Source organism: Pyrus communis, chromosome 16 (assembly GCF_041283825.1).
Source record: "Pyrus communis isolate YQ-2024b chromosome 16, ASM4128382v1, whole genome shotgun sequence".
Classification (NCBI taxonomy): Eukaryota; Viridiplantae; Streptophyta; class Magnoliopsida; order Rosales; family Rosaceae; genus Pyrus; species Pyrus communis.
In genome coordinates, this window is record NC_142580.1 from 9,484,744 (window position 1) to 9,498,196 (window position 13,453).

A 13,453-nucleotide genomic window follows, 5' to 3' on the forward strand; every position below is an offset into this window, starting at 1 on the left:
GCTAATATGTTCGATATAGGCCGCTGGAAGCAGGATAACGGAAAACTCATCAAATTTTGAGTCATGCGCCGTGATACCGGTCATGGAATAGCGTAGCATAATCTCTTCCTAAATTATTTGCCGACCACTAATGTTGTTAGAATAGGAGATTACACTGCAAGTACAACTAAGTAGAATAGTTAGATATATGAAAGAACAGATGCGATTCGGTGCTACGATGAGAGATCACAAACTCGTTTGATCCCGTGTTTTCTCGTAGCGATCGAAAAGTTTCTGTTTATGGAGAGGTTGTCGACTTGGGATGGAATATTTCACTGCAGAAAAACCCAAGGCTTATGCTAATTTTGGCGCCACGGGAACATGTTTGAATTAGATCATTCTAGCATGTATAATTAATTAATTAAAATTCGAGATTTTCTCTTCCTTCACCTCTTCTCATTTCTACTTGCGCATTTCATTTTCAAGACCTTCACCATTTTTTATTTATGGCCGTCTGATTAAAAATAAGATGAAAACAACATGCATGATTTATGGCCATAACCATAAAAAATAAAAATAAATGAATAACGTACATGATTAAACAAAAGTACATAAGAAAGAGAAAAACATAACGTGTTACCACTTCGATTTCAATCTGACAAAATAAATAAATAATAAATAAAAGGTGACAGTATGCCACTGATTTGTCTATCCGTGTGAGAAGGAAAATGTTTCTGGGATGACAAAACATTTTAAGTTTACTTACAACTGTGGACATTTTTGATGATCTTAGATTCATAAGAGATCTCAGATGCTTCAAATAGATGTTAAAACTTTAAAACAGATGTCTCTTTAACTACCATATAAGACGTGGGCATATTCTGTTTACAAAGGCAGCTCGAATCGTCACTGAATCTAAGATTCATCCATGAAAACAGCACCGTGTCCGCTGGATTTCATAAACTTCTTAAAAAGCAGAACCATGATTGCAAAGGTAAGTCCAACAGCAGCCCATGTGAACAAGCGATCGTCAGCTGCTTTTTGTACTTTAACTTCTGGCCTCTGTAGCAGCTGACTTGATCCGGCGGAAGGAGCTCCATTCAACGCCCTTGCTACTTCAGGGGCAGGGTTAGCATTCAGAGGGGCTTCCTGTACTTCTTCAACAATCCTGTCTCCCGCTGTTGGGTTTGCAGGCCCTTCCCCAGAAGTTTCCTCAGGGGGTGTGGCTCCAGCGCTTTCGGAACTCTCCTGAACATCGCCTTCCTTGTTTGAAGGATGCTCTTCCGAAGCCTGTGAGGGGCTCAGTTGAGGGACAGGGGGTGCCTTGCTCAGCATACATTCATGAATCTGTGAGATTACTATTATCCGTTAGCAAGTTCCCAACACAAAAACTTCATCTGTGTTAATTTGCAGTGGAAATTTCATTGGTTATTTTACCTCATCCATTAACTTTTGGCGTTCTGCAGTGCCATATCTAGGGGCTGCTGCACGAGATTTGATGGCCAGAGAACGCCTTTCTTCCTTCTTGTATTCCAGTGAACCTAATGCACCATTTGGGTTGGTAGGCATGAATGCAATAATTGCAACTAAAGCAGTCCGCACTGCCAACAGACACAGTACATTAGCAAGATGAGAATACAATGTCAATCATCGAGGAATCAACTCAAATTCCAGCTGTGTTTCACATCGGCATACAGACCATGTTCTCAAATACCGCTTAAAATGTCAACAAATTGAATAGATACTCATTAAGAATAAAGAGAAAAGTCCGAAACAAGGAACATCATAGTGATATGATCATTGGACTAAGAAAGTCCAGTTCCCACTCCATTTCAAGTCAACCATGATTTAATGGGTATCTGTTACGATTCGGATGTGGGATTGGGCTAAGCAATAGGGATGCCACTTACAAAATGCACATTGGAACACTGCCAGGCCTATCTACGTAATAATAAGCTTCCAAAAGGATAGCTCTTGAGACATTTTGTCAGCATAACCACGCACTAGCATACACAATGTCTAAGAAAGAGTGGAATTTACCGCTCCATGATGGCTGCCAATGCTCGGGATGATGATTCGATATGCTCAAGCAAATCTTGGTTTGGGTTTCGAAGCGACCATTTGGCTGCAAGTGAAGTAAACAAGTCAACACATCATGACTGAAAAACTATCCCAACCAGCAAACTAGCGCATTAACCTCAAAAATGCACACCATATTACCGTCAGCAACATGAATGAAGGGGGTTTGAACGGGTACTCCGCCGGCAACTGGATACGCCCGTGGTAAATCCCACCTTCGAATTCGGTATCACTAGGGCCTCTGATTGCAAATTGCCAGTCAAATATGTTCTCCTGAAAACAAACACTAATCAGCTAACAATATTGATACATTGATAATAGCATTTAGTCCAAACAATATCCCTAATTTCAAAATAGCCACAAAATTTAAAACAAATGCGAAATTTAGAAAAAAGAACTAAAAAGCAAAATTCAGCTCGAACCCCCAATATTTAAAATTCAATTCAAATCAAAATTCTGGTATCAAACTCAAATCTCACCATCAAAGCGGAATTAAACAAAATAAAATATACAAGATCAATAATCTAAATTTGTAAAATTATTGGGAAAAGTGAGAAACCTCGAGGGGGAGGCTCATGAAATCGTCGGAGGGTTTGGATTGCATCTCCTTAACCTCCTGCAGTATCCGCTTCACCGCCGGGTTCTTCAGGTTGTACTTGTCCTCCGCCATCACAGTCCGATCCGAATCGATCCGATTCGATCTGCTCCGATCCGATCCACCACCACCACCTCCTCTCCAGGCTAAATTCAATGAACAATTTTATATACGGAATACGAATACGAAGCGGGGAGAGGAAAGAGAGAACCAGTCGGTGTTTATACGAGAGAGAGAGAGGGGGAGAGCATTCATTGGGTATTCGCCACGTCGTCTGATGTGCGTTTGCTGAGGTGTCAGACTAGGATTGGGTGTCGTGGAGATAACTTTGTTTTGCTGTCAATATTCTGTTGTTCAAGGTCGGTAGTGTTCCAACATGATTCTCTCCGGATCCTTTTTGATAAGGATCCTGAAAATTCATAAATCGTGTCTGTTCATTTTACATTATTATGTATTGTTTATGTTTATTTTTAAATAAAAATATTTAAAATAATTTCTGACCGCATTATATATGATGAACGTACACAATTTATAAATTCATAAGATCCTCACAAACAGATTCTGATGAAGATTTGGACTCGGTAGTGTTACTGATTTACTGTTAGGTGAATGCGGCGGGTTAATTAGTAAATTTATGTCACACTGTAAATCTAACCAAACTGGGCCTTAACTGAAGTTTCTTACCTTACAGGACAATGTAGGAAGGAAGATGGGCTTGTCAAGTTTTATTTTGGTTCATATAGTTTCAGTGGTCGCAATTTAAATCATATTACTTTACTAACTTCAACAATAAAGTAATCGAAAGGCTTTGTGCATGGCGTGCACCTCTAAAAGAACTAATTTACTCTCACATATGTCCATTCGTCATACCCGTAGTTGCCTAAATTAGGTAGGTCTTTGGTTCGTTAATTATGGAATAATAAATAAATAAATTGTTAAGCTCTCGTGACACATAATTTGGAGGGGTAAAAGGCTAGTTAAAATCGATACTAAACCTCTCATTGGATGAATAGGTGTTAATTTTAATAAACTTGCAGTGGAAAAACCATTAATTGAAGTAAGAGCGACACCTAAAGAGTTCAAGCTCTTTCTTTTGTTACTAATCAAGCTAATGGTTAAGATACCCCTATTTACTTTATATCTATTTATTTTATTTTTTACTTGTATGGGTTTTCTAATATTCATTCATGTTAACTTAATATATTAAAAAAAATTAAAATATTGAAAGAGAAAACAAAGAGGAAAGGGGGCATTCTAGAATTCAAGGGGAACTTGGTAATAATGAATGGTAGATAATCTCATGAACCATTTCTATTGATTTTCAATATCAAAGAACAAAGTAAGATGTTATACAAATCTCAAATGCTATTTTAACTGAAAAGTCAACAATGTAACACCACCAATGTACAAATTTACCAAAAAAGGAAGTAACATCACCAGTCTACATAAAGGTGGGACTAAAACGAAACACACAAAATGGTGCCTGCTTGGACCGGCCCATTAATATCTGAAACAGTAGCTGGCCCAACGATCACAAGCGGTGGCTACTGCCGACTGCTTCTACACGCGTAGCGGCTGTTTTGCAGCATGGCTCCCACGTGTTCGGCACATAAAGATTGAACATTGGGACTGCCCCCTCTAATTACACAAAAGCCCCTCCCTCCATCTCTATCTCTCTATCAGTCATTCGGGCGGTCAAATGCGAAACAGAGAAACCACAAGGAAAGGAAGAGATCGACGCCGCAGAAAATGGATGGGAAGCCGAAAGCTGGAGTATCGATGACCAACACGTGGCTGAGGAAGCACCGTCTGATCTACATTGGAGCCACCCGACACCCCTTCATCATCAGCATTCGCGACGGCACCGTCGATCTTTCCGCCTTCAAACGCTGGCTGGTAAGTAAGCCGCAATTAAAAGTTGGTTAATTTGGTTCGCTACGGCGCCGTTTCATTCTCCAATTCTCCGGGCAGCAATGATTATTACGGTTTAGTGTTACTTTTTACGTTCTTGCGGGAGATTTTACTTTTGTGAATGACGAGTTTTATACTGATTTATTCACGAGTTTCATCCCGTTGTGTGCGGAAGTCCAAATTCCGTGGTCTAGTCAATTTGGGCGGCACTTATAATTAACGGATTTTTGCTTTGGTAGTCTAATTTTGAAAAGGTTGGTGCAGGGCCAGGACTACATATTTGTGAGAGCATTTGTTCCATTTGTGGCGAGTGTGCTGATAAAAGCTTGGAAGAATTCCGATCACGAAAGCGGCGATATCGAATTGGTACTGAGTGGGGTGGCTGCTCTGAATGATGAGATTGAATGGTTCAAGCAAGAGGCTTCCAAGTGGGGCGTTGAGCTATCCGGTGTTGTTCCTGAAAAAACAACCCAGGATTACTGCAGGTTCCATCTTCAGTTTAACTCCAAAGTTTCTTGCTTAGCAGTTAGCAATCACTCAATTCTTTTTTATGTTTTAACATTTAGGCTGATGTTAGTAAGTGTCGTAAGTAAGAGAGACTTACATGAAAGAGGATGACGACGACAGTGTCTCAAACCTACCAATGGCGCCATGTATTTTTACTTTACATGGCGTCGGTTGATTGTTTGGGACACTGTGGTGGTCCCTCACCAATTTCATGCAAGTAATTTTCACTGTAAATGGTCATTGAAGGATATTCACATTTCATACAAGGGTTCTTATTGAACTTTAGTATAGATTGTAGAAAATTTGGTTTGGTATAGTGTGATGAAGTTTAGAATGGTGTCACTGGTTCTGTACAGTTACATGCCTATCTTTCTCATCATCGATAGTGCTAGTGACCTACTGCGACCGACACCTAGTCACGTTGTAGCATACTACTAGTGGGACAGTAGATTTCCGCTATTCAAGTGGCCCAGATGTGTAAGCAAATAAAAATTGTTTAGGTTAAGAATTTGGGAGTCCTTTCACTTCCAGTAAATCGGGCATTACTGTTGTGCCAATGTAGTAATTGGACTGGTGTTGGTTGCAGATTTCTGGAGGATCTAATGAGCCCGGATGTTGATTACGCTGTGGCCATGACAGCCTTTTGGGCCATCGAAGCTGTATACCAAGAGAGCTTTGCCCATTGCCTGGAAGAAGGGTCCAAAACCCCACCAGAACTGCAAGAGGCTTGCCAAAGGTGGGGCAATGATGGCTTCGGCCAGTACTGCTCTTCTCTCCGAAACATTGCTGACCGAGAGTTGGAGAAGGCCGCCTCAGACGGCGGGCCTTTGGTGAAGGTTTCAGAAGATGTGGTCACCAAGGCTGAAGTAGCGTTCCTGCATGTACTCGAGTATGAGGTTCAGTTTTGGAACATGAGCCATGGGAGTCCTGGACGCTCTGCTCCATGAACCTATGTGGAAGCGATAAATTATGGCCTTCACAGCAGGAAATGAGGCTGAAGTTGGACAAGCAAACAGCTGTTGCCCTGTGCTGTGTAAGTAAAACTAAGCTTTGGTAAGCACTGTATAAGACCTTGGAGTAGAGGAGGACAAAAATAACATTGCGAAAACAGACTAACAATGTTTAGTATATATAGAGGGCTTCCTCTTTACCCCACCGCGGTGAACATACGTGACTTAGCATTAGCACCACCCTAATTTGGCAAGCTCCGTGGCCCCGTAACACCCGATGCCACTCTAGCTACCTATGATTGATGTTCAAGATGATATGTAAAATTGGAAGAAAAGTCGCACACAAAATTTACAGACGCGACATATCTCTATCTTCTAGGATCGCCACAGTACAGTATGCAAATTGAATGTGATTTGAAGGTAGAAATGTTTAGGGCTTTGACTGAAAGCTTGATCATATGTCGCGTTTTAGAAAGCTTGTGTCAGGGAGGGATAGCTTTGTTCAATGAGTCTGCTATCACGTCTTCAAAACTTGATAGATTTTACTTATTAAATATACCTTGAACAGTACAACATAGTAGTAAATGTATGAGTTGTATCATAGTTTCTCTTAATATAACAAAGAGTAATAAAATTAAAAAGGGATTAAACTATACCTCTGCATGATTGGAGATGAAAAAATTTAACCTCGTGTTATATTTTAAAATATTATTTGTAGGGGGCTAAAATATTGCCCCGGGCCAAGTTTTGCTCCCATGACTACTATGCACACATTATTTAATTCTGCTGCATTCTTATTTGTGTTCTGACACTACATACTCTGTTAAAAAAAGGTTCATTTCGTACACTCTGCACTCTTGTTTTAATTTATTAGTACTTTTTACATATCACCTTCATCTTATGACTTCATTACTTTTTGAGTGTCGGCCAACGTGTTTTGATTTTGGTATCTGTGTGGATATTCGAGCCGGGTTGCATCTCAGTTTAGTAATGGAGCAAGGTTTTCGGATTTGATTTCATGATTGCTTTATGGCAGTTTGGTATTAGAGCTTAGATTTTCAAAATTGGTTTTATGATTGTTCTGATGCTAGTTTGGCATCAAGTATCATGTGGCAGTTTGTAGGTTAATTAGCTTATATGTTGAATACATTGTTAGTAAAAATACAATTTATAAAATAAAGGGGTTAAAATCTGTTTATTATTTTCATGTTTCGTGGTTTTCAACATTTAGTACATCAAGTTTTTTTCATCCAGAGTCATACCTAAAATGTTAATTTTTCACAGGTTACTTCCTACACTAAATCGTCACCCAATCACTATTTTTAAGGTTAGAACAACATAAGAGCTTCGGAATAAGGAAGATTTGAGGGTCTTGAAGATCACCATGGTCGAAGAGATGAGTGAACAGTGATAAAAGTCACTGTGTAGTTCCATTTTTTCATTTGGGTGTCCTGAGTAACTAGGTACAAGGGTGGTGGTCTTCCGCGAGGTTGATGGTGATGGTATAATGGTGTTTGGTCGAAAGGTTCGTCAAAGTACGGCAAAGTGGTGGTTCCTGGGCTTGGAGAAGAACAAGGGAAGTGAGGAAGAAGAAGAAGACCTGCAGATGGTGGTGTCATCGTCCAAGTTGCTGTTGTGCAGTGAGCAGGGTTTAAGATCTCTAGGACTTGTGATGGGAAGGAAAAGGACGGGAGAGTGTGAGGTGAGGGAGCTCGGTTCCATTGTTTTTACAGAGAGATGAGAGGGAAACACGGGGGAAAGATGAAGGAATGGGCGTGGGCCCCACATGGTACACAGCCCAAGGCAGAAAACAAATCAAATTATCTCATGTAAACGCAAAATTACTAAAACGCCCAACACGCTTCGTAGTTCGTAAAATTTTCGTCGTAACCGCAAATTTCGTTTCGCTTGCACCTATGTGTTTATAATGACGAGTACTACAAGGATACGCTAAAAGAATAATTCATACGCCTCACAATACGCTGGTCAATGAAAGTCAATGTCCTTGCCTCTAGGGGCATTTTTGTCAATTCTCTCATTTAAAATTAATAAAATTGTCAAATTAGGGACGGGTTGTCACACAGAAACAGTTGACGGAATCTAAACAGAAGGACTAAATTGATGTGCGGTGGTGAATGTCAAGGATGACATTGATTGATTTTGAAAGTAAGGAACCAAAATGATGAGTTTGATCAATCTCAAAGACCATTGGTGATAACCCTAACTAAAAAGAAAAGAAAATTTTGAATTGTTAGATGAACTTATTCTCTCTCTCTCTCTCTCTCTCTCTCTCTCTTAATTTGTCATATAAATTAAAATTTTAAGTGATTTGTCACATCAAATTTCAAAAATCATTAATTTGTCATCTCATCCTAACTCCGTTAAGTTTTCCATCCAACCTCGCTCTCAAATCTCCCCCAATTTCCCAAACACTGACACTCAGTTCATCAAGGTGGAGGCGGAGACTTAAGGAGAAACTCTTAAAAGTAATTCTAAGTAGCCAAGTCACCGCCCTACGTCCCAAACTTGTGCATGAAAGCCCCAACTCGTGCATGCTCTTAATTCCTCACTCAAGACGGTTTTAAGAACAAGACGAATGTTTCACCCAATTTTGTTCCATTAAGTATAATTCCTAAAGTTGGTAATAAATTATGTTGCATGTTCATATATTTGTAACACATTGGAAACCACCACGTCCTCTCACATCAGTTGAACAAGTTTAGCAACTTGATTTCTAGCCGAAATATTTCAATGACTAAGATTTTACCAAATGACTTGAATGTTAGAAAAGTTAGCAATTTGGTGTTAAAGTTTAGAGTATTTTTGGTATTTTACGTATTAGGGTTCTATAGTAAAATAAGATAAAGAGATTGTTTTTCTATCATTTACTAGGGTTTATGAATGCTTTATAAATACACCTTGTAACTTAATAGAACGTCGTTGTGACAAGATGTAGTGCTTTCTTTATGTGGTTATCTTGGTAATTTGCAGTTTTATTTATTTATTTATTTTTACTTATGTGAATGAAATAAGAATATTAGAGTTTGCAATCAATTTTTCTTCTTTTCTCGTCATTTTAATTAACATTGAGTTGAGCTTGATGTGTTTTGGCTATGCATGATCTTTGACAGGGGAGAGTATAAAAATGGAAGATTATAAAGCTACATTATGGGGTGAGATCAAAAGAATATGTTTTTAAATAGTATAATAAGTTATTGTAATAGTTTCAAACTCTTTCTTCTCTTTTTAATAATAATAATAATAATAATTATTATTATTAGTTTGAAAGTTTCTGATATATATATTTGGACATAGGTAATTTCCAGTACCAAGAGAGCACAAAGAACCCCAAACACTAAACATAAGCTCAACCCAAGAGAAGAGCCCACAAATAGAAAAACACAAACCCTAAAAGACTAGCTTCCGCCGCTGCCTGCGAAGAACCCACCGCGGACCACAAATCAGCATCCCAAGCCAGAGATCTCATCAAACACAGCCCCAAAGAAGAAGGCTCCATCATCCTCCACCAAGCACCACACATATCGAAACCGCCTCCACCAAGGAGGAAAGTTTCTGATATATAAGTTGACAAATAGAAGTCATTGTTCATCCTCGGATTTGGAATATATGGTAGCCTGGCAATCAAGCTAAGAACGTACGTAATATATCCTCCACTCTAATCATAGTCCTACTTTAGCACCTTTTGACTTTTGTCATCATCTTTTTAATATGGTCCTTCAGGCTTACAGCTACCAACAAAAATATCAATGACATTTAGCCATCTGTTGAAGGCGTTGTGCTTGGGCAACAACAATACTACTCCAGACTCGCTATCTTGCAATTATAATCCCAACCATGAAATTAGTACAACTCCTGCACCCAACTCTCCTCCTATCATTACCGGATATCCATGTAATGATGCTGCTCCAGTGGCTCCGACGGCTCCAGACTACCACTGCCCGACACAAGCAGCCCCATGTACTGATGTGCCCTCGCTTGTTCCTTATGACGATGGCGTTGATTGCGAGTGCTTGAAACCGCCAGGTCAAGATACTCGTCGTTGTAGCTCCTCAAGTGCTGGACTTCATGATCAACCAGCCACACCTCCTCCCTTTATGCCCAAGAAAACTAATGAAAAGGGTGAGGGGAAAAAGAAATCAGCCGGAAATGTCTTCGAGCTTCGTGGGAATACCATTACCGGTTGGAATTTTCGACTTTGGAAACACCTATACATGATGAACACTGTGCATTATATATCCCCGTAGATTTGTTGGCGATATCGTTGTTAATATATATGTTATGTTGATATGGATTTTCTCTGGTTACAATTGAGCGGGATATTTAATTACGTGAAGAACACTTTGCATTCATGTACGTAGAGAACATCATACAAAATTCATTCTTTCCAATACAATACTTGAAACTCTCAAAACTGAAATTGGACAGAAAAAATCCAAAGCATCATATTACCTTTTTCTTCCACAAACGGAGCATCTAGCTCGTCGTAAGTCAACAACATAGAATTACACTGCTCCGCCGCAATCGCGCCGTCGCAGAGATTTTTCGACTGGGAGTCGAAATCGCAAGCTCAAGGTTCAATTCGTTGTTGGTTGGGCATCATCTGGTTGGGTAGTCCATCAACATGTCTCGTACATTTTGTTGAAAAATTAAAAAAAGTTATTGATTTTTTGTCTAAGTCAGAATCATGACCTAGATGCTCGTAGCCTGCCCAACCTACCTAGGTCACGACTTTGACTTAGACAAAAAATCAATAACTTTTTTTTTTTTTAATTTTTCAACAAAATGTACGAGATATGTTGAATACTTGGATGAACACTCATTATATGCTTATTCCTCATGTTTTCAATGTTCTAGTACTTTATAATTTATATGTCATTTTATTTTGCAATTTTTGTGCTCTAATATAATTCTGTGTGTTTTTTTTTAAAGTATAAATAAACACTTATTTATACAATATATAATAAATTTTCTTAAATCCGCTTAATTCGCCTAGGCGCTAGGCCCCAACCCGTCTTCCGACTAGCACCTAGCGTCTTTTAGAACATTGGGTATGATGGATAAAAAGTAGGTAGCTTGAAAGAATAACACCAACAATTGAGCCCTAGTGTCCAATATCTTGCTCGTTTAAATGCCTATTCCAATTACACTAACACTCCTTAAGATTTTTTGAGTTTTCACAAAACCCCCCTCACTTTTGAAACATTACACAAACACCTCTTGAGGTTTTAATTCACTTTCACAATTACCCTTACAACCAATAATATGACAATAAAAAAACAAATATACCCTTATACTTAATTACTTAAAAAATAATAACTTTTATAAATAAATAAAAAAGAATATCAAATTATATATTAAACGTGACATTGACCCACATCGACGCCAAACCCGTCTTTTCCAAAACCGAACACGATGCCCTTCCAATCGTCAACTCTATACTCGAATAAGAGGATCCAGCTGCCCATACTCCAGCCGTCGATGACAATTCAGCACCGTTTCGAACCAAAATTTCTCAAATTTCATGCGAAAACAAGAAAGTAGCATATTGTGAAAGCTAGTGCGATTAGGGCTGGTTTGGTATGGGATACTGAACCGAAAACGACATATCAAGTCCCAAACCAACTATTTTCGAGATGGAAATCTGAGGATTGATCCCAAACCAAAATTTCGGTATTCCCGAAATATTTTCGGTATTTCAGGATTTCCCGAAACCTAACCTGAAATCATCCAAACCTGCATTAAAATTTTAAATTTTAAAATCAGAAACAGTGGTGAACCGATGAAAATTGAAGGTTGAGAGAGAGATAGAGTGCAAAGATAGTCAAACCTTCGTCTTTTTCCTGACCCGAGCCCCCAATTTGAAACCCTAAGCCCCGATTTGAAACCCTAACCTTGATTTGAAACCCCACACATATAGAGAATCAGAGGTAGGGATGAAGTAGTGAGGCGTGATGGTGGCTGAAGTGGAGAGAGTTGGTCGGAGTCTGATTGTGAGCGGATGTGTGGGTCTTCGAATTTGAGAAGAGAGATAGAAAGAGTCTGAGATTCTGGCGAAGGCAGAGATAGGAAAGACACTTTGTCTAAAGAGTCTGAGTCTTTAGACATCTTTCTGCAAACTTTCCTTATTTTAATATTATACAATAGGCTATATTTGCAGTTTACTTGATAGTAATTTAGACAGCACACAACATTCATGTGCTTTTCTGCACACTTTGATTATTTTAATAATATAAAATTGATGTTACAGTTTGCTTTTTCTGCACACTTTGTTCTTTGGTAGTGTGGGAAGTACGAACCAAAAGCAAAAGGAAAAGAAGATTTCGGGATTTCAAGATTACCGAAAAATGAAATCTGAAAACCAATCCCATACTGAATATTTCAATATGGGATTACCAAAGTTCAGGATAATTTCGGTTTGGGATTTTGCAGTTTGGGTTTGGGATTTTTTTGGTTTGGTTTGGGATTTTTGGGAATTTTTTCCAGCCCTAAGTGCAATGGCGACTGAGGCGAAGATTAAGATGCTCGATCTAGGGTTGTGCTTGGGGTTCCAGGAGAAGAGATTGGATTGGGTGATGGGTTAGAGATGGAGCTTAATCGGGTGAACATTTTTGTTGTTGTTGGCAGGCCTCGAGTTGACCCCTTTACGGGTATTCAATCATCACTTGAAAGGGGACAAAGAACCATAGGAAATTTCGTAGGCAATTTGACAAAAACAATGATGTCGGAGTAAGGGCCTCAAATTGAAACGTAATGAATAATTAAATTCAAATGTGAAAGTATTAAAAAAAAAATGAAGGGGTGCTTGATCGGAGACGGAGAGGGAAGTGATCAAACTTTTGCCCTCTCCAATCTCTCTGTGTGCATCGCATATGTTGGTATTTGAGAAAAGCGAACGACCTCTTGGTTTTCCTACAGAGGTAGGTTCCTAGTCCTCCCCACTCCCTCTTAGCGAGGAAGGTTTTCCAATTAAATTTTTTTTTTTTAACGTTTGTGTATCTTTTAATTTGATTTGATTTTTTATTTATTTATAATTTTTTTTTATTTTGTTAAGTAATTAATTATAGGGTAAATTTGTCTTTTTATAGTTAGATTTTTTACCAAAGGGGTATTCGTGAAAGTGAATTAAAATATCAATGGGTGTTTATGTAATGTTCCAAACATGAGGGGGTTTTATGAAAACTCAAAAAACCTCAAGGGGTGTTTGTGTAATTAACCCCTTCTTTACATGTAAATCCTCACTCAATTAATTAAATTACATTAAAAATTCATTACAACTGCACTAAAAAAAACTACTAAATAAAGAACTCTCAAACAGTTCGAAAATATCTCAAATATATTGCATTTAATCATTTTCAAGTACTTCAATCTAATTTTTGTGATGTATTCTTAGCAAGTTAGCCTAAAAAATCCA

General features: G+C 38.6%; 2 protein-coding genes and 1 pseudogene across 2 annotated transcripts; 2 read left to right on the forward strand and 1 right to left on the reverse strand.

Annotated features, from left to right (window-relative positions):
• Window positions 1-604: 604 nt before the first annotated feature.
• Window positions 605-2,934, reverse strand: LOC137731348 (ubiquitin-conjugating enzyme E2 32). Its single transcript, XM_068470451.2, has 5 exons — window positions 2,618-2,934; window positions 2,200-2,331; window positions 2,020-2,104; window positions 1,417-1,580; window positions 605-1,326 (listed from the first exon to the last, which is right to left on the reverse strand). Exons 1-5 carry the CDS (start codon window positions 2,726-2,728, stop codon window positions 895-897), a joined length of 924 nt encoding a protein of 307 aa, XP_068326552.2. The 5' UTR covers window positions 2,729-2,934; the 3' UTR covers window positions 605-894.
• Window positions 2,935-4,310: 1,376 nt separating this feature from the next.
• LOC137732197 (heme oxygenase-like, multi-helical) lies at window positions 4,311-6,236 on the forward strand. The gene is made up of 3 exons (XM_068471497.2): window positions 4,311-4,549; window positions 4,829-5,049; window positions 5,658-6,236. The coding sequence occupies exons 1-3, from the start codon at window positions 4,403-4,405 to the stop codon at window positions 6,016-6,018; spliced, it is 729 nt and encodes a 242-aa protein (XP_068327598.2). The 5' UTR covers window positions 4,311-4,402; the 3' UTR covers window positions 6,019-6,236.
• Window positions 6,237-9,749: 3,513 nt separating this feature from the next.
• On the forward strand, window positions 9,750-10,257 carry LOC148689936 (uncharacterized; annotated as a pseudogene).
• The last annotated feature ends 3,196 nt before the right edge of the window (window positions 10,258-13,453 follow it).